At 46.9% G+C, this 19526-nt stretch overlaps 1 protein-coding gene across 6 annotated transcripts; it reads right to left on the bottom strand.

Moving 5' to 3' along the window:
- Positions 1–3459: 3459 nt before the first annotated feature.
- LOC122440655 (cytochrome P450 4F2-like) lies at positions 3460–17536 on the bottom strand. Of its 6 annotated transcripts, none has more exons than XM_043467173.1 (13): positions 17471–17536; positions 16888–17115; positions 14919–15063; positions 11844–11897; positions 11622–11749; positions 9759–9880; positions 8688–8958; positions 7659–7725; positions 7358–7487; positions 4672–4805; positions 4512–4576; positions 4240–4322; positions 3460–3826 (listed from the first exon to the last, which is right to left on the bottom strand). In XM_043467173.1, the coding sequence occupies exons 2-13, from the start codon at positions 17083–17085 to the stop codon at positions 3652–3654; spliced, it is 1572 nt and encodes a 523-aa protein (XP_043323108.1). In that variant the 5' UTR covers positions 17086–17115; positions 17471–17536; the 3' UTR covers positions 3460–3651. The 6 variants fall into 6 exon arrangements, with proteins under 6 accessions (XP_043323108.1, XP_043323106.1, XP_043323110.1 ...); XM_043467171.1 differs by lacking the exon at positions 17471–17536 and adding an exon at positions 17340–17455; XM_043467175.1 differs by lacking the exon at positions 17471–17536 and adding an exon at positions 17351–17450.
- Positions 17537–19526: the final 1990 nt, after the last annotated feature.

The following is a 19526-nucleotide window of genomic DNA, read 5'->3' as shown; positions in this document are numbered from 1 at the left end:
TCTAATGCATATTTCAACATATTATTTCAAAGGTTAAAAAGAATTCATTATGTCATACCTGCTAATAACCTAGAGGGGTGTGAGGGAGATTGGCAGGTGGTGTGAGGGAGATTCAAGAGTGAGGGATATATGTACACCTATGGTTAATTCATGTTGATGTATGACAAAAATCAAACCAATACTGTAAAGCCATCATCAATAAATTAAAGAAAATAAATATTTTAAAAAATTGAACAACAAAAAAAAGAATTTTCCACAGTTTGTTGTGATCCACACAGTCAAAGGCTTTGGCGTAGTCTACATGCAACCAATTGTTTCCTTTCCTTAGATGAATCTTGCAAAATGTTTTTCATTGTAGTTGTTAATCTATGTGGTTGTAAGTTATAAAATATAATTTGAAAATAATAAAATTTTTAACTTGCAAAATTTTTAAAATTAAAAAGAAAAATGCTGAGTTTTATGGTAGTAATATGCTTATTGCATGCTTAATGCCCTGCCTGCCATGCAGCAGGATACAACATATACAAACTATGAAAAGCCAATATCCTGGTTAAAAAAAAAAAAAAAAAAAACAAGGACTCCAGGTTCCAGAATTCAAATCAGGACCAGCAGAGTAAATTTGGGCATGTCTCTTCTCAAATAAATTGAAATGAGTTAAGTGGTTACAACAACATTCCAAGGCTCACAGTCCCAAGCATGAATAACTGCCATTGTTTCCTGATTTCATAACAGAATGATGATTTTGGCACCAGCCATGAGCCATAGGTCCCCCTTGCACAGACATCAGTTACTTTGCAGACGTGAACATCCCCTGTTCATCCCCTCTGACCTTAGCAGGGTAGAAGCTCCTAGGAGAAGAGCAAGCTCGGGGCTTGGGGTTAGAGGGCTCTAGATCAAAGCTGGGTTTGCCATTCTCCAGCTATGTGAGCTTGGGCAACTGATGTGCCCTCTCTGAACTTCCCATTCCTTCTCAGTAAAAAAGGTAATAAACACATGCCCTTTGGGACTGGAGGAGTGAGCCTGCATGAGTCTTAGTTACCTCTGTTACTAGGACCAAATGAACAGTGTCTGGAGTCACCAGGTATTACATGCTGTATGAAAAGTGTTTTGTGTATGTGTATCTATTGCATATAAATGAATTTCTACACCCAAAGTTATGTGATTAAGAGTAACTCAATTTGTAACTTGTGATATATCAAGCCATCAAAATGCATAAAGAGAATCCTTACACAGTGAGACAAACTAAACTTTTTCCTAACGTAATGCCATTTACAAAAATAAAGAGTGACTTGAATACTTAACACTTAAAGATTTTTAAAGACCGCCCCCCCATGATGATTGTATGTTGTGGGAGGATGTTTACAATATATTATATGAAAAACCCAGATTAACAAGAAAAAAATTAGGAAGAAACAGCATTTTTTTCTTCATGCAAAATTCACATAAGATAAAATTCACTATGTTGACCATTATGAAAGGCTCAATTCCATGCATCTAGTCCATTTACAATATTGTACAGCCACCAAATCTCCTCTGTCTGGTTTCAAGATATTTTCATCATCTGAAATGAGTAAGGTACCCAGTAGCCGTCACTCTCTATTTCCCACTCCACCCGCCATCTCGTGAGTCATCTCTATGAATTTACATATTCTGCACATTTCATATAAATGAAAATATATAATATGGATGTTTTGTGTCCGGCTCCCTTCATTTAGCATGTTTTCAAAGTTCATTCATGTTGGAGTATATATCAGTGCTTCATTTGTTTTTATGACCCAATAATATTCCTTATTATGATACCTCGTTTTATTTACCCATTCATGTTAATAGATATTTGGATTGTTTTGCAAATATTCAACCTCTGGCAATTATGGACAAAGAATCATGTACAAGTATCTGTTTTCAATTCTTTTGGGTACATATCTAAGCATGAGTTGGCTGGATCATATAATAATCCGAGGTTCCATTTATTGACTATTTTCCACAGCGGCTGCACCATTTTACATTCCCAACAGCAGTGTATAAGGATTTCAATTATCTCACATCCTCACCAAAACTTTTTATTTTCCATTGTTTCATATTCTTGTGATCCTAGTGGGTGTGAAATGGTATCACATTCTGGCACTGATTTGCATTTCAATAAACTCTACTGATGTTGAGCATCCTTTCATGTGCTTGGTAGTCAGTGAAACAGCATTTTTAAAGGAGATTGCATGATGTAATTATAATGCATTCAGATGTAAAGCCAAATTTTTACTGGCATAAGGATACATTTAAAATATGGCAATATGTGTGAAAGGATATGAACAGTGATTACTTTGACATGTTTGGGCTATGGACATGATTTTTACTTCTTATTTTTTTATTCATATTTTCTTCTGTAAGGTATAATTTAGAGTACAAGATAAACATTTTATATAAGAACTCTGAAGGCAAAGAAAAACACGTGATTTTCAGCTCAGCATATATTAAATACTTCCTCTTTTTATGTTACAGGGTTTCTTTCTTATTAGTCAGCCATTAAGTCTTCTGCCCCCCAACTTGTAGACTCCTGAAAGAGTCTGAGACTGGGACTCTGCCCCAGGAGCCCCTGCGGCCTGAGTCGTGGGGCAGGGAGGGGGGCTAGTCCTGGGGCAGCTACTGTCCCAGGTGCTGAAATAGGTGCCCACTCCTGCCACCTCATCTTCTCTGACTAATGTGAGCTTGCTTAACCTCCACTCCCTAGAACAGCGAGACAAAAATGAAATCCTGGGTCATGCCTCTGTGAAGGGAAAAAGTTGTTTATTTCAGTACCTAAGTTCAGGTTAGCTTCACATTAAAGCCCTTAGCAACTGTGTAATAGATATAACTATGGGGATTTTTTTGATTTACTGACTCTTCTACTGATAGATTTCTTCAACAGCAGGTTTCCACGCATCTCAAAACTTAAATATAACTTGTATGACTTTAAAACATTTTAAATTTGAGAAAGTGATGCATAAAGAAAGGAGGAAGTAAACACTTATTGAGTACTGATGCTTACCAAATATTGAGTCAGTCACTTTACACATGCTTGTTTATTCAGTTACCGCAACAGCGCAATGACGTGGCTACTATTATGCAATATAAAATGAGGCTTTGAGAGAGAAACGATTTCCCCAAACAAAACAGCTAGTAAATGGCAGACTGGGATTGGTAATACAATAGCAGGGAGTGAATCTGACCCTGGCTACATCAAGCTCTCTGGTCAACCTTCCCTAATGAGTAGTCTTGCCCTCATGACTCAGGTTGGAGCGCCAGCTACCACATCAGCGTTCCCTCCCACACACGTTCCTCCTATCCCCCAAGTTCACAGCCACTCCGGTCCTGTTGAACCTAAAAAGTACCAAGCGCCCCTTGCCGGCTGTTGATGACACTGGCGCAGGAGTAACCACATAGTTTTTTTTTCTTTGTTTGTTTTTATTAGTTGGAGGCGAATTACTTTACAATATTGTGAGTTTTGGCATACATTGACATGAATCAGCCATTAAAAAGAATACATTTGAATCAGTTCTAAAATGATGGGTGAAACTGGAGCCCATTATACAGAGTGAAGTAAGACCACATAGTTTTTATTCCTGGGAATTTTCAGGGAGGTGGCTAGATGATTCCAGAAGAGAAGGGGCTGCTGGGTCATTGCTGGCCTGCGCTCAGCGGCTCCACCCGCAGCCAAAGTCCGCCCTCGGCACGCAGGATCAGCTCCGGCTTCCGGCGAGGCTCGTCACCCGGCAGGACGCGGAAGCGCAGTAGCGTGAGCGCCAGGACCACCTTCATCTCCGTCATGGCAAATGTCTGCCCGATGCAGTTCCTGTGGGCCAGAGTGAGGTCTCTGACTGTGCTGGGAACCTTCATCCAGGCCCCATCGCTCCTAGAATCTAGCTCACAACTCCCACCCCCACCCACAGTGATAGAGAACGCGAACCTGGCCTGGGACGCCCAGATAGGCTTGAATATCTGAGCCTGACCGAAGACCCAGTCAGGAACACAGCAGCAGGCAGGGAGACGGGACCCCCAGCACAATGTAGACCCCTGCTTGGACCCACTGTAATTCCCCAAACACTTTCTTATAACTTCCAGGGGAGGGGAGGGGAGGGAAGGAGAGCCCAAACTCTGACCATCTTCATTTTTCCCACTCCCCTGCCAGAGACTCATGTCTGGAATCTCAGTCCTAGAACCCCCAACACACCACCCAGCCCTACCTCAGATGCCCACTACCCTCACCTGGGACCCACTGAGAAGGGAATAAAAGCCAGAGGTGACCTCCCCTTGATGTTTTCTGGCTCGAAGCGGAAGGGGTCATAGACCTGGGGGCAAGACAAGACAGGGTCACTGGATGTGGGATCTCCCAGGACATCCATCATTGGAGAGGCAGATGTGTGTATAATGGGAAGGAGGCGATGTCTGATTTGCCAATCAGAATTCTGTAGTCTCCCCGGGGCCTCCTAAGGGGAATGGACATGGGTGATGGAGGTATGGTGTGGGGGAGGCATCACCTCAGGGTCTGGCCACACAGATGGGTTGTGGTGGGTCCCGAAAATATCAATGAGGCAGATCACACCTGTGGAACAAGAGAGGGCAGCAGGACTAGGTCCTCACTGCCTTATTGGCCCCTCTTTCTCACCAGGAATCTCCTCCCCTAGTCATTGGGAGTACCTTTGGGGATGACCCGGCCATCTGGAAGCAAAGTGTCCTGGGTGTAGCGTCGGGAGATGATGGTGACTGGCGGGTGCAGCCGCAGACTCTCCTTGATGCACATGGTCAGGAAGGGCAACTGGGCCAGGTCGTCCCTAAGGAACCCCCACGACAATTGTCCAGGGAGCAAATACAGAGACACATCACCAGCCCTCCTGGTGCCCCATAAGATCCTCTCTGCCTAGAACAAAATCACAGATGGATCAAATATCTCCAAACTCATTAAGTCATATACATAAATGATACGGCTTTTTCTTTATCCCTCGTACCTCATTTACATGGTCTTTAAAAAGACAGAAAGAAAAGCAGTAGCACAGAAGAACCAGACAAAATATAGTCTGATGTTTTCAGAAGCTTTTCTGAGCAACATACCCAAAATCCAGCCATAAAAATATTCAAAAATTTGTATAAAAATATATTTTTCTTTACAGCAAGAACAAAATAAAAAGGTAGATGAGTAAGAAACAAGAAACAGATTCAATGTTTACTCTTATTTATTACTGCACTACAGACACTAGTTAATGCAATTAGAAGGGGGGAGGAGAGAAATACCATTTGAATGTGGGGGTAAATGTGTCATTTTTGGTAGATAGTGATTTTATACTTAGAAAACAAGAGAATCCACTAGAAAACTTCTCTAAACTTTGAAGATAAGATCCAGTAAGGGGACTGAGTTTTTTTCCTAATCCTCTTCATTTTGTGTGGTGACTTAAATTCTTAATAAATGGTACAGTTAACTGGTTCAAAATTAGAAAACTACACACTCCTATGGCCCAACACTCATTTCCCCTCCTCACTGTTTCCCTAGGTAACTGTATGTATCCTTCCAGGGACACTGTATTGCATTTTAAAAGTTATATAGTGTTAATAGCATGCTGTATAATGTACACCCTGGTCTGTATCTTTTTCGTGTAACAGTATATCAGGGTCTTTTTGTACAGCTCCTCGACTTGTGTCAAGAATAGGGCCTTCTCTTCTGTGGAACTACAAATAATTTCACATGGCTTCCTCTGGAGCCTTTGTGCCTGTGAGTGCTCAGTCATTCAGTCGTGTCTGACTCTTTGTGACCCCATGGACTGTAGCCCGCCAGGTTCCTCTGTCCATGGCATTCTCCAGACAGGAATACTAGAGCGGGTTGCCATTTTCTGCTCCAGGGGATCTTCCCAACCCAGAGATAGAACCCAGGTCTTCTGCATCTCTTGCATTGGCAGCTGGATTCTTCACCACTGTGCCACCTGGGAAGCCCTCTAGAGCCTTTAAGATTCATTTATTTTATATTTTATGTCTTTGATTCATGTCGATGTTATGTTCATATAAGACTTGAGAAAGAGGTTGGATTCATTTTTTCCATCTAGCTCTCCAGTTGTTACAAGAGCTTTTATTAAATAGGCTTTATTTTTCCTATTGATATGACACTCTATATTTAGTGTTACCATGTTCACTGGGCAAGAAATTTATATCCACACATTATTAGCTTTCCTATGAGAAATAATAGAAAAGATGATGAAAAAAGATGATGATGATGATATCAACTACCTGGTTTAAATTTAGCAAGAAATGTTAGTGTCTGTATGCCACATGAACATATAGATGTTTCTCTATCCAGGTAGAATATATGATTCACCATAGCAATGACAGTATTCAAGGGTTAATTTAACAAATGTGCATATGATCTCCACACTAAAATGTCAGACTATATTTAAACTATATTAATATCCAAAATTGGTTATCCATTCCATACTCGGTAGTAGTGTGTGTTAGGTTAATATTATGAATTAATTAATCTACCTTACACAGTCAGTCACATGTACAAATTGAACCCCTCCCTCCTGCCTCTCACTCCTCTTCTCCCTTACACCCTCTTAATCTCCATCTCTTCATTTTGTCCCAGCTATTTCTTGACCATAGAGCACCTCAAATGCACCTCAAAATATCTACTGCTCATCTTGGAAGATCTAAGTTGAGGCCATTTTGTCCAACCTCGACTTTCCTCTCTAAATCTAAAGGCCGCCCTGGCCATCTGCACTGGGAGTGTTCTGACCTGGGACTATTCCTCAGCAGGCTGAGAGCTCCTGGAAGGCAAGACTGGGTCTGGTCCCTTCTGAGTCTCCAGGACACAGAATGGGACTGAGAAGAATTGGAGATGTCATAGAACTGAGAAGAGGGGGGCAGTGTACCAGTGTTTGTTGAATGGGGACTGGATGGAGGAAGATGCAGGTATTCCTAGGCAGGTGGTGAATGACTTTAGTCCCTAAGAGTTCCATGTGAATCCTGGACTAAATAATATGAGGATATAGGGGGCAGGAGATCAGCAAACACTCATGGAGTGAAGATGTTTGAAAACATGTGACTTTTGGAGAGAAAGGTCACAGAGTAGAGAGGAAGTTCACATACTGAATGTGTGCTAAGTAGCAGCATCTGCCCTCCCACATTGTCACCAGTTATCTCAGAAATCCAAGTTTCTGTCCCCAAAGCCAGAAAACTTTGCCCTGCTGTCCATGCTGAGTAACAGATCCAGCTTATGAGCTTTGCTACTATTCCCACTAAGTAATAATGACATAATCCACACAAAATTTTTCTTATCCCCAGCCAGGAAGCAGAGTCAATGAGAGGGGTTCAGGAGCACACCATGAGGACTTGCACTCACCATTCAATCTCTTTAGGTTCGCGGTCCCTCAGGAGTTCTTGCACCTCCTGCCGGCAGCGCTCCTGGTATTCTGGGTGTTTTGCAAGGTTGTACAGGACCCAGGAGAGGCCACTAGCTGTGGTGTCATGGCCTGAGGAGTATCCAGAAAGGTTTGCATCTCTGGGCTACTACAGCACCAGAGGGTGGACAGTACCCTCCCATGGGGGGGATGGGGAGGGGTTGAGTGGTCCAAGGTCCCCTTGGCAATATCCTGGGATAGAGAGACCCAGCCTTCCAAGTAGTCCCACACTGGGACCCTCACCCTCAAACATGAAGGTGTCAGCTTCAGCCCGGATATCTTCATCTGATAATCCCTTCCCATCTTCATCCTGGAGAGAAAGCAAGATCCACAGAATCACACTAGCTTATAGTCCCTGAGCAACAGAGACTGCACCAACCTCTGAATCTCCATCATCCATCCAGAAACCCAAGCCCACCCTGAACTCCTAGACCTCTTATGCCCATTCCAGAGGTCTCTATTTCTTTGCCTCCTATGTTGTGCCTGGTGATAGGAATCAATGATCCATTAGTATTTTTATGTTTTGACATGATGAGGGATTTTAGAGAAAAAAAAGTTATTGTCCACCTGGGTTACAGGATGAACAACTAGCAACTTGTTTTGGAAGCTAGAGATTCAGCATTGTCCCCAAAGACATCTGCTCACAGGCTTGGTGAGTAAATACAAAGATCTTTTTATCCTGGAGATAGGGAATGGGTATCAAACCTATAGAATCATAGACTGCTTTCTCACCAAAGATGATTTATTTAAGCTCCAAACAATCTCTCTCTTTTCTTCTCTCCTCTCTCCCTCTCCCTCTCTGTCTTCCTATGCCTATCCATATACCTTTTCCTACTCACATTAGGGAAGAAGGGGTAGAAGTATTAGCTGTCCTATATGGGTTCCAAATTTTAAAATCTGGAGGTAATTCTGCTGTGATGCTAGCATGGCTGCGTGTACAGGTAAAAGCATCATTGTGCTCTCAAAGGAATTTGCAAATGGAGAAGCAGAGCCAAGTTCTACTCTGACTACTGAAATTAATGCTCTGTTCTGATCCAAGATTCTGCATACATACAACACACACAGACAGAGACTAACTTATCAACTTGCAAGTAGACTAAAATCTCAGGCCCTTGACAGTTTCAGAGTTAGCAGTCCCTGCAGACAGTATTCCACACAATCATCTCTAAAACTTTTCTCTGACCCATACTTCACGTCCTCAAGCACCTTTAAGTTCTCTGATCAGATCAAAGTCCCTTCTACGTCTTAAACTCAGATCCCAGAGGAACACACCTTGGTCAACAGAAGCACATCGATGAAGTCCAAAGTCTTGGTCTTCGCCTTGGCCTTGAGGAAGTCATCAATACCCTCACTGGGAAGGGTGCGGCGCCGCTCCTGAACGACTGCATCTGTGAAGTCGTGCACCAGGCGGCAGGCCCTGCGGAAGCGCCGCCCATCCTGGGTGAGATAGTACAGGAAGTCCATGTGTAGGAAGAGCTGCTGGTTCCGCTTTGCCACAAGCGCGCTGAGCTCTAAGATGGCGGTGATGTATTCACTGGGCTTCCTGAAGGATGAGAGCATGAAGGGAAGCCACCACTTAAAACACTTGAAGCCCAGAAGCCAGGGGCTACCTCCATTCAGGAACTGAGGCTCCAAGAACAGATGGCTCACAGATACAGTGTGGGGATGAGCCAGGAGATGTGACTCTTCAGACTCTTCTTAACCCACATCCCATCTCCGTGAGCTGCCTCCATGCCCCAGGCACCCAGAGCACAGCTTAGACATCAGGCTTCTCTCCTTTCTCTCTCACCCAGTTTCCTTCCCCATACTGTCCACTCGGCTCAGACCTTATCCTCTCCCAGCTGAACAATGGGGATAACATCTTCCCTACTCTCCTTACTTCCAGCATCAACACAGTTGAATGGTGTTGTGCCTATCACAGTTGGTCTTGAGTCATCTGATAAGTTATCTCTTGGATATCTTCCAAGCTCAACTTTGACCATGACCCTCATGTGCTCAAACATCTTCCTTGGCTCTCTGGAAACCTCAGAATAAAGTTCGTATCCTTTTTGTTTGGTTTCAGAAGGTCTTAAGATATAACCCTGCCCACTCCTCCAAACTTATTTCCAAGGTGTTTCCTCACTATTGCACACACTTTGCTCATTTTAGCCTGCTAGTTTTTATCAAGCAATTATACTTACCTAAAAGGATGCCTCCTTCTCTTTTCCCTTCCTGTTGTTCAGTGTCCAGCTCTGACCCACCTTCTCCAGGAAGTCCCTTCTGATTGTCCAAGGCAGTCTTTCCTCCCTCATCTACTCCTTTGGGTCTATGCCTCATGTTCCCAGGCCCTTGGCCAAGACTCACTCTTGGCAATTGCTGTCGTAACTGAAGACGCATTTCTGCAGACTGTCCAGGGTCATGAGACTGATGTGTTCAAACATGTCCAGATGGGTGTGGCCCTCTTTGATCAGACGCTGCCACTTGGCCTGGACAGAGAAGGGGACAGGATGAGGGCTGAAAACTGGTTCCTCTGAGCCTCTCCTCAGTCTGAACCAGTTGAATGGACTCCCCCAGATCCTGCATCCTGGGCCTGGGCTCCCCTCTCCAGGAAGAACCAGGCTTGGGTGAGAGCGAAAGTTATTACTGTTAGGACATGAAGTCCCCATGGCCAGGAGTCAGGAGATCTGGGTTTTTTAAATCCTGCCTCTGCTTCCTCCATCTTTGTATCCAGTGGTAACATTAATGCATAAAGTAGGTGCACATCATGGAGAAGGAAATGGCAACCACTCCAGTGTTCTTGTCTGGAGAATCCCAGGGACGAGAAGCCTGGTGGGCTGCCATCTATGGGGTCACACAGAGTCAGACACGACTGAAGCAACTTAGCAGCAGCAGCAGCAGGTGCACAAAAAATGTTAGCTTTCTTCCTGTTTATTTTTATAAATTGATTAGGAAAATGTCCCCTATGTTGAGAGAAGTAGTCTTACATGAGCCCTGAGTGCCCCTGCCCTTTAATGTTGGGTATGCAAAAAAAAAAAAAAAAAAATGTAAGACGACTACATTCTTTACCTTAACCATTTTGCAGAGTTGTATTTATAGGCAACAACCTTGAGGGGTGAGGTTATGTCTCCCCATGGACAAATATCAAGCTTGCTTCTAATTCTATAAAAGTCATAGAGTCCCTAAACTTATACTCCTACCCCCAGTAATACAACATGCTACATGGGCAGGCACCAATCGAAGTCCACCTGTGTCCTCTGCATGGGATTTGGTGACATGGAGGGACAACACAACCAACTGGAAGTGCATGCTGTTTGCTGCACCAAGAGTAAGAAACTGTCCTTTGTCTCTGACCCAGGATCTCATGTATTCTGACAGAACCGATGAAACAGAGGCAAGCTCACTTGAAGCTTGTATGTATGAAAAATCCCAGGTGCTTCCCTTCTGATCCTTCATTTCCCTATGATTATATCCCAAGCCTTTGCAATGTAAATTTTCAGAAGCTTCTATTATGAGATGGAGCCTATTTCACCATCTTTCATTTATGACCTGCTCCTGGACTTGCTTTGGCCAGTAGACCATGCTGAAAATGATGAGATGCTCATCCCAAACCTCGATCCCAAGGGACATTGCAGTTCCCCTCAATCTGATGGAACCCTGCTTCTGTCATGTGAACAAGCCTCAGATACCTTCTAAAGGAAGACAGTCACATGAAACGAAGTCCATTTGCCCCAGATGAGGTCATCCTAGATCAAACTGCAGTCAGCCAAGTCCCCAATGTGACAGAGCACAGAACTTCAGCTCAGCAAAGCTTCCTATCTGACCCACAGCTGATCACAGATACATGGGCGGCCCCATCCACCTCCATAAGGACCAGCCAACTGACTCACAGTCCTGTTGTCAATACTAAACTCTTATTGTTTCAAAGTGTTACTCAGGAATAACCACTACACAGTATGCATCATTATCACCAAAGGTGTCTCAAGATTTCAAGGCTTCCCTAATGGAAACAGAGAAACTAAAACTTACTATGAGCCAGAGACATGGCTCCATATGTCGTCTCAACCCCCTGCAAAGCAGGAATCACAACATACTCATTTTAAAAGCTGAAGAAACTGAGGCTCAGAAAGAAAGAACAATGGACTCAAGCTGCCAGAAGAGCCAGAACTCCAAAACGATGTCTCTGAGTCCCCAAGACTCCAGCTGGGACCCTGGGTTCAAGAGACTCACATGCATGATGTCTGTGCTTTTGGTGAAAATCTTCATATAGGGCTTCAGAATGTTGAAGTGGAAGGCAGGCGTCAGCATGCGACGGTGCCTGCTCCACTTGTCACCAGCACTCAGCAGGAGCCCATCCCCTAGCAGAGACAGCCACAGGGAGTGAGCAAAGGGCAGAACTTTCCCCTGGGTCCCCAGTGTCATCCCCAACCCCCTTCGCAAACAGTTACTCACCCAGCCAGGGCTTCAGGAAGTCATAGAAGATCACATCCTTGGGTGCAGCGACAGCTGCCATAAATAAGAACCATCAGGGGCCAGGGAGAGGGAGAGGGGAGGGTCTTTTGTGTCAGATAGAGGATCCCAGCCAGGAATCCCAGCATTCCTGCTCTGAGCCCTGCGTAGCAGGAATGGGATCCAGAGCATAGGAAGCCAGAAGCTAGGTGGAGAGGTGACGGGAGGCAGGGACCAGGCCAAGCTGCAGTACAGAGAAGAGCAAAGCAGAGTCCATAGACACAACTCTGTGTGATTAGACACACTCCAACATGATACAACATGCCCCAACATTCCTTTACCTGGCTCCTACATGGTCCAACATGTTATGAAGACACAAGCATAGCCCAGCACTCTACAAAACACCATTATGGGGACCAAGGACACCACATCTGCCCCAGCACTGACCTCTCCGGAGACGTCTGACATGGCCCCATGTGTTAATATGTCCTGACATGGCCCCAACATGAATGGCACAGCCTGATATGACACAACAGCTCTGCCGTGGACCTGAAGACATCTGACCTGACCTCAGTGTGCCCCAGGCAGGCTCCAGACAGGACTTAACACACCGATGACCTGAACCAGACCTGATCCAGGTGACCCAAGCGTACCCTAAAACCTGCATCAGACAAGACTCACATAAGGTCTCAGGCGTGTCTCAGAGGGACCCTGAACCCCAGGCCTCAGACAGACCCCAAATGTGGCCCAAACATGACCAGGAGGAGAATCAGACAATCTCAGAGAAGAACCAGTCAGGCCCTAACATGCCTCAGATATCTTTGGCCACAGCTGAGCCTCAGACATGAATCTCTGAGCTCAGGTGTAAACATATATCAGGTGTCACCAGGTTAACATATGCCAGCTGTAACCAGAGTTCAGGTAGAAACAAACCTGACCAGACGTGGCCATGCAGCCCACATCACACAGACATGCCCTAGGCGTGAGTAGGCATGTCTGGAGGCTGGGCCAATGAGGGGTCCAGGTGAGAAGGAGGCATTGGTATCTCTGCCACACCCCCCTCTGCCTGCACCCTGGTCACCCACACAGCTGAAAGCAACACTCTGGCCATGGCAACCAGCAAGCTGTGGCCAGGGAGGTGTCTACCTGGAGCAAAGAGCACAGGTTTGATGCAGGTGGGGTGGAAGATGTGGATGATGGCATTCCAGGAGCCAACCCACTAGCAGTACACATCCCCATAGGTGCTGGTCAAGCCCTGTGTGTACAGGAGACCTTCCTCTGAGCTCTGAATCTGGAGAGGAAAAAATAGGACCCAATTCACACTCTTCTAGGCTGCCAGAGGCAAGGAGTGGCAAGCAGTGATTGACACCTGCACCCATGGATCACCTCTAGCAGCCGCTCCTCTGTTCTCAGTCTCTTCCCAGGGTCCCTTCCACACCGTTTATGAACTGGGATCTCTTGGGTACAGAATAGGCTTCCCAGGTGGTGCTAATGGTAAAGAACCTGCCTGCCAATGCAGGAGATGTAAGAGATAGGGGTTCGATCCCTGGGTCAAGAAGATCCCCTGGAGGAGGGCAAGGCACCCCACTCCAGTACTCTTGCCTGGAGAATCCCACAGACAGAGCAGCCTGGTGGGCTACAGTCCATGGGGTCACACAGAGTTGGACACGACTGAAGTGACTCAGCACACACGCAAGGATACATGATAGAATGGGGACTTCCCTGTTTGGACCCCAAACACCATTTTCATGCAACTTCTCTTCCATCCCCATATTCCAGGTGAAGAAACTCTGGCTCTACATAATAAAGTAATTTGCTGACATTCTCACAGACAGTAAGCCTGAGGTGGAAGTCCAAGTCTGTCCAAACACAGAGCTTGAGTTCTTAGCCATTAAACTGCTCTGAACGCCACAACAATAGCTCAGAGGACCCTTTGCCTCCAAGACTAGGCACTCAGAGGCTTGCAGATGCAGAAATTTGTCCTATGAATCTGGCAAGGAAAATTAAAGGAAATCCTGTCATTTTCCTACAAATGTTGTGAATGAGCTGACTTTTCTGTGGGGATTGAGCTTCTGGGCTTCATCTTAACAAGGATGAGAGGGAAGCCATCACAGATGAACTCGGAACTAAATGATGAAGACAGATGTCTGATGACATTATTTAATATCTGGAGCCCAGATAGGCCTGCATACACCCTCAAGGAGGATGACTTCAAAATCCATTAATTTCTTGGCAAATAGGGTGGTTTTGTTTCCACTGCTAACAATGAAAGATAACTTCAGCAGCCAGAGACAGCCAGGGAACTTCCCAGGTTCACCCAGCATTCTGGTGTCAGCTCCAAGGCTTCTGCAACACACTGCCTGTTCCCCTTGTTTGCCTGAACTGTCTCAGGGTGGGAGGGGCAGAGGACAAAGGAAGGGAGCCAGCGTGTGGCAGAGTCTCCTCAGGAAGATTCCTGGGGACTGGAGAAGGAGGTCACTGGACTGGAAGTGGTCAAGCCCCAGGATTGGATCAAAGAAACCGACCCTTCAGGGAGGTAGACGTCATGGAAATAGCAACCCAGGTCCTACACCAGCTAGAAGCCTTTGTTGCTTTCAGACAGGGGATGGATGGGATGGGGCCAGACTTGGAAAGGGGTCTGGGAAGCCATGGATGCTTACTACATCCCTCTACGCTCTGCTTGAAAAAATTTCTGCTCATCACTCCAGACCCAGTTCCAGAAACTCCTTCTCCAGGAAGCCTTCCAGCATGCCCCAGCAGACAGCCTTGCTTCTCTGGGTTGTCACAGCCCAACATCTTCCTCTGGCCAGGTCCTGACCTACCACACTGGATATGTGACCTCAAGACTAAGGGTGTCCTTCACCCAGAACACCAGGGTGGGGTAGAGACAGCCTTGGGAGGAGGGAAGAGGCAGCGAGAACGGTATTGGTGAATATTTGAAGGAAAGAGAAAGACAGCTGAGAGAGAGGAGGGGAGGTGGAGTGGGGTCGGTAGGGGCCACATGGAAGCTTGGCGGGGAGGAGCTGGAAGCCCAGAGGGGTGTCATGGCACCCACCAGCACAAGCTCTGCATGGGTACCTGAGGCATTGGCGACGGTCCGGATCATGTCAGGGTGGCAGAAAATGATGATGGGAATGGCAGGGCCAAGGCAGATCCTAAATCCCTGGGGATAGTTGGCTACCAGCTGGGTGAAGTCCTGCATGCCTTTCTCCGTGGAGGGATACTGCAACCAAGGTAAGTGCCATCACTCTCCAAAGAAGCCACCGCAGTGGACAGTGTGCGGGATTCTGCACAGAGGGAGGGAACTTCTGCTTCCTCCTTCCCTCTGAGGGAGAGAGGGTCCTGGAGCATCTCCAAGTCCCAAGGATATACCCCAGAGCACAGGAAAAAGACAGGCTCTCTGCCCACAAGGAGGCTGACCTTGGCTTGAGAAAGCAAGTTTTTCTTGTCCTGGGAGTGATTTCAGCCCCATGGGGTGGCCACAGAAGGAGATGCCCACTGGGGAGGTTTGTGGACAGCAGGGTGGCCTCAGGACTCCTCCCTGGGTTTGTTCTCCATTTCATATTCTGTTCCATCTACATAGCCTCCAGTCCCTTGCATGCTGAAGGGTCTGCAGACCTAGGGCCTTCCAGTCCTGATCTACGGCAAGGGCTGTCCTTACATGAACTCTGCTTATCCATCAGGAGAGCGGCTCTAATCTCTGCTGGCCGGGCTCTGCATCCTGTCTAACCTATGGGCATACCATTTACACAGCAAGAACAGAGGCCATTTTCCCCAAAGGGGGAAGAAGGGAGGGCTGTCTCCTGGTGAAACCCTCAGAGTCTTCCCCATCTGGGTACCCCATTCAAGTCTGACAAATACCCCCAGATGCTCTTGGCAAGTGAACATAAGTCACTCAAAGCACTTGAGATTGGTCCAGAGAGTAAGAGTCACTTATCTGAGGTCACACAGCAAGAGGGGCTAGAGAAAGGAAGAGTGACCAAGACTAGACCCCACCACCAAGCCGCTAGAGGGGACGGCAGAACCGCAGTGACTTTGTAACATTCCTACTTCCCCCAGGCTTTGCCGAGACCATTTCAAGACCCAGAATCTCAGGAAATCTTCCCTGCAGGCTTTAGAATCTATTTCCCTTCTGAATGTTGCCATAATGAACAGTAAAATTGCAGTAAGTCCTCCCCCAAGTTGTAGTTCTCATCCCAGGCAGGAAAGAAAAGTTGCGTTCACCTCTTAGCTGGACTGCTAGGTAGAAGGTGCTGGATACCCATTCATTTTGACTTTGACCGAGGGAGATGATGGAAAGTTCATTACCTAGGTCCTTAAGAATTTATTTTGCATGCTTACAGTATATGCCAGCCCTGCACTTGGCACTGTAGCGTCTGCTCACCAGAACTATCATCAAACTGGGAGATGGTTAATAAGTAACTGAACAATTCACTGTTCAATTATCATGAGAAAGGCCAATGAAAGTTCAAGGTCTGGGGCATAAGGTGGGCAGGTGTGGAGGAAGGGAAGGCCTAAAAAGGCTTCTGAAAGAGGAAATGATTGTCCAACTTTATCCAGATGGGGTGAGGGGACCAGTGGGACCTCTTGGTTAGGGGAGGAGTAAGAGAAGAGGAAGGGGTCCCTGAAAGGGGAGGGGGTGGGTAACTCTACGCCATAGGTGGGGATGGGGAGGTGATAGCTGTTTCCTGGGAGGAAGCTGTAACCCAGAATGAAAAGACACAGGAAAGTGGCCACATGCAGAGCAGACCCTGCACAGCACATTTGAGGAGGTCTCAAGGTCACCATGGAGACTGGAGAGGCCAAGGGACCAGGTTCTGTGCAGCCTGGCCTCAGAGGTGCATAAGTGTGCAAGGCAGGCAGGTCTGGAAAGACAGAATGTGGGGACAGTCTCAATGGCAGAGCAGAGGAATGAGTGAGAGGGAAGAGGGGGCTCCCTGGCTTCTCTGCTGTCCTAGACCCCAGCCCAAACCCTGAGGCCTATTCATGACCCTCAGGAAGTCCATTCACCCTGGTCCCCCAGACCTGTCCTGCTGCTCACACTCACCTGGCCCATGTGACCCAAGAGCCAGTTGCGTTTCGGGGGCTGCGGGAAACATTGGAGGCGGTGACAGTTGTTATAGAAGGTGTAGGTCCAGGCCAGGATGCGGGCCAGGAGCCAGGAGGCCCCGACCAGCAGCAGCAGCAGCCACGGGGAGGCTGCCACTGGTCCAAGTCCCAGCCAGGACAGGCTCAGCTCCAGCATCCTGTGGTCAGATGGGGTGGAGGGTGAATCCTGAGGATGAAGGAAGAGGCAGTGATGGTGAGCTGTGAGGCAGAGACGGATAGAGGGAGAGGAGCAAGGGAGAGAGGGGGAGGGATGGGGAGTGCTGGGGACCGGCAAGAAGGGCTCGGAGACAGGCAGACAGGCGCTGGGAGAGGGAGAACCAGAGAAATTCAGAGGAGAGACAGAGAGAAAGACAGAGAGACAAAGAGAGAGAGACAGAAAGACATATGCACAGATTACCCACTGGTATCTATTCATTTCCCAGGCCACTTTATTACCTGGGACCATGGCCTAGGGCAGCCTTCCCCACCCCTAGCTATGGCACCACCCCCACCCACCCCCTGCCCAGCTCTTGTCTCCCAACCTAGCACTTTCTGTCAGGAGTGGCTTGCTATCACACGATTTCCTGTCCCCTCCTCCTAGAAGGTCTCTCTCCCTGGCCTGACCTCTGATCTAGGGGAGGCTGGGCTTGGCAGCCCAGTCAGCCAATCCCCACCGCCTCTTTATCTCCCCCATCCCACACCTGGCAGCTGCCCAAATAGACTTTGGAGTAAGAGGGGCTAGAGTGTTACTGAGAGAGGTCTGCAAATCAGCTCAGAGTACCATGGTGTGAAAATTGGATCTGCAGGACTCAGTACCTGCCATGATAACAAGTTGGGGGGTGGGAAAGGGTGACTCTGAATCTCAAGTTTACAGCTGCCCCTGCCCTTCCAAGCTCAGGGTAGAGCAGGAAGGAGCATAAATGTTCAGGTGCCAGGTAAGCAGGGGAAATATCTCCTGGACTGTTTGTGGGCCAGAAGGACATGATCCATAGGTGGACTTCCCTGGTGGCTCAGATGGTAAAGAATCTGCCCACAATGTGGGAGACCTGGGTTCAAGCCCTGTATCAGGATGATCTCCTGGAAAAGGGAATGGCAACCCACTCCAGTATTCTTGCTTGGAGAATTCCATGGACAGAGGAGCCTGGTGGGCTACAGTCCATGGGGTCACAAAGAGTCAGACACGACTGAGCGACTAACATACTAGGCACAAAATCAGGAAGCTCAGAACTATGAAGCCTCTGGTCTCCAGGGCACACAGCCTGGCAGGAGTTCAAGTTCTTCTGCTCTTTTTACGTTGCCAGCCTTCTGCTCTTTTACAGAGCACCATGACACTCCCGGTTGGGCCATATAGGGTCAAAAACTCCCCCACAAGACTTGTAGGAGGAACTAATGATGAAAACTTGACATTTACTCAAAAAATGAGTAAGAAGGGGATCTTCTCCACTTTTCTTTCATTTGTAAAACTAAAACCTACTCACTTCTAAGGCCCTTCTGCCTGCCCACTTGTATCTCTCACAAGCATCCTATGCTAATAAATTCACTCTTTTTCTTTTACTTTGCCTCTCATGGAATTCTTCTGCACCAAGATAAAAGAAACTGAGCTTCACTAAGTCCTGAGATGAAGTGTGTGGTTTCAGTACAAGTGGAAAGCAGCCAGGACAGGTGGCAGGAAGCCACAGGTGGGGACATTCTGTTCATCAATAGGAAAGTTCTGGGTCATTGTCAAAGGGCTTTCATCAAACAAGAAGCATCTCAGCTGCCAAATCACACAAGCTTGACTTATGGAATATTCCTCAGCCAGTGTTGGAAAGAGAGGACCCACTTGCCTCCTGTCCCATCTTCACAGGTCCTTCCGCCCCAACCCAGAGTCAGGCAGAAGGCAAGCCTGTGTCAGACAAGTGGGGGCAGTCACTGTGAGTCACCAGCTTGGGCACAGAACATCAACCATTTGAACCTCACTCTTCACATCTAAAATGGACCTGATAATACCTCACAGAGAGTTGCAAGCATCCCATTAGACACAGGCAGAAACAGCAGGGGAAAGTATGTTTCAAAATGGTATGTGAATAAAGGTTCTATCTATAAATAAAACTTGTGAATTTGTGTGGGGGGGGGAACATGTTTGTATATGCACTGAAAAAATCCAGAAGAATCTGCACATCAGGAGAGGGAACTAAGATGGCGGAGGAAAAGGATGGGGAGACCACTTTCTCCCCTACAAATTCACCGAAAGAACATTTGAACGCTGAGCAAACTCCACAAAACAACTTCGGATTGCTAGCAGAGGACATCAGACACCCAGAAAAGCAGCCCATTGTCTTTGAAAGGAGGTAGGACAAAAGATAAAAGACAAAAAGAGAGACAATAGAATTAGGGATGGAGACCCGTCCTGGGAAGGGAGTCTTAATAGAGGAAGTTTCCAAACACCAGGAAACCCTCTCACTGGCGGGTCTGGGGGAAGTTTTCAAATCTCAGAGGGCAACCTAACTGGGAGGAAAAATAAATAAAGCCCACAGATTACATGCCTAAAAGCAACTCCCAGCAGAAAAGTACCCCAGACGCTCGCATCTGCCACCAGCAAGTGGGGGCAGAACGGAG

The sequence above is a fragment of the Cervus canadensis genome, chromosome 4 (assembly GCF_019320065.1).
Source record: "Cervus canadensis isolate Bull #8, Minnesota chromosome 4, ASM1932006v1, whole genome shotgun sequence".
NCBI lineage: Eukaryota > Metazoa > Chordata > Mammalia > Artiodactyla > Cervidae > Cervus > Cervus canadensis.
The sequence above is the reverse complement of the archived record's forward strand: the minus strand, read 5'-3'. Positions and strand labels throughout refer to the sequence as shown.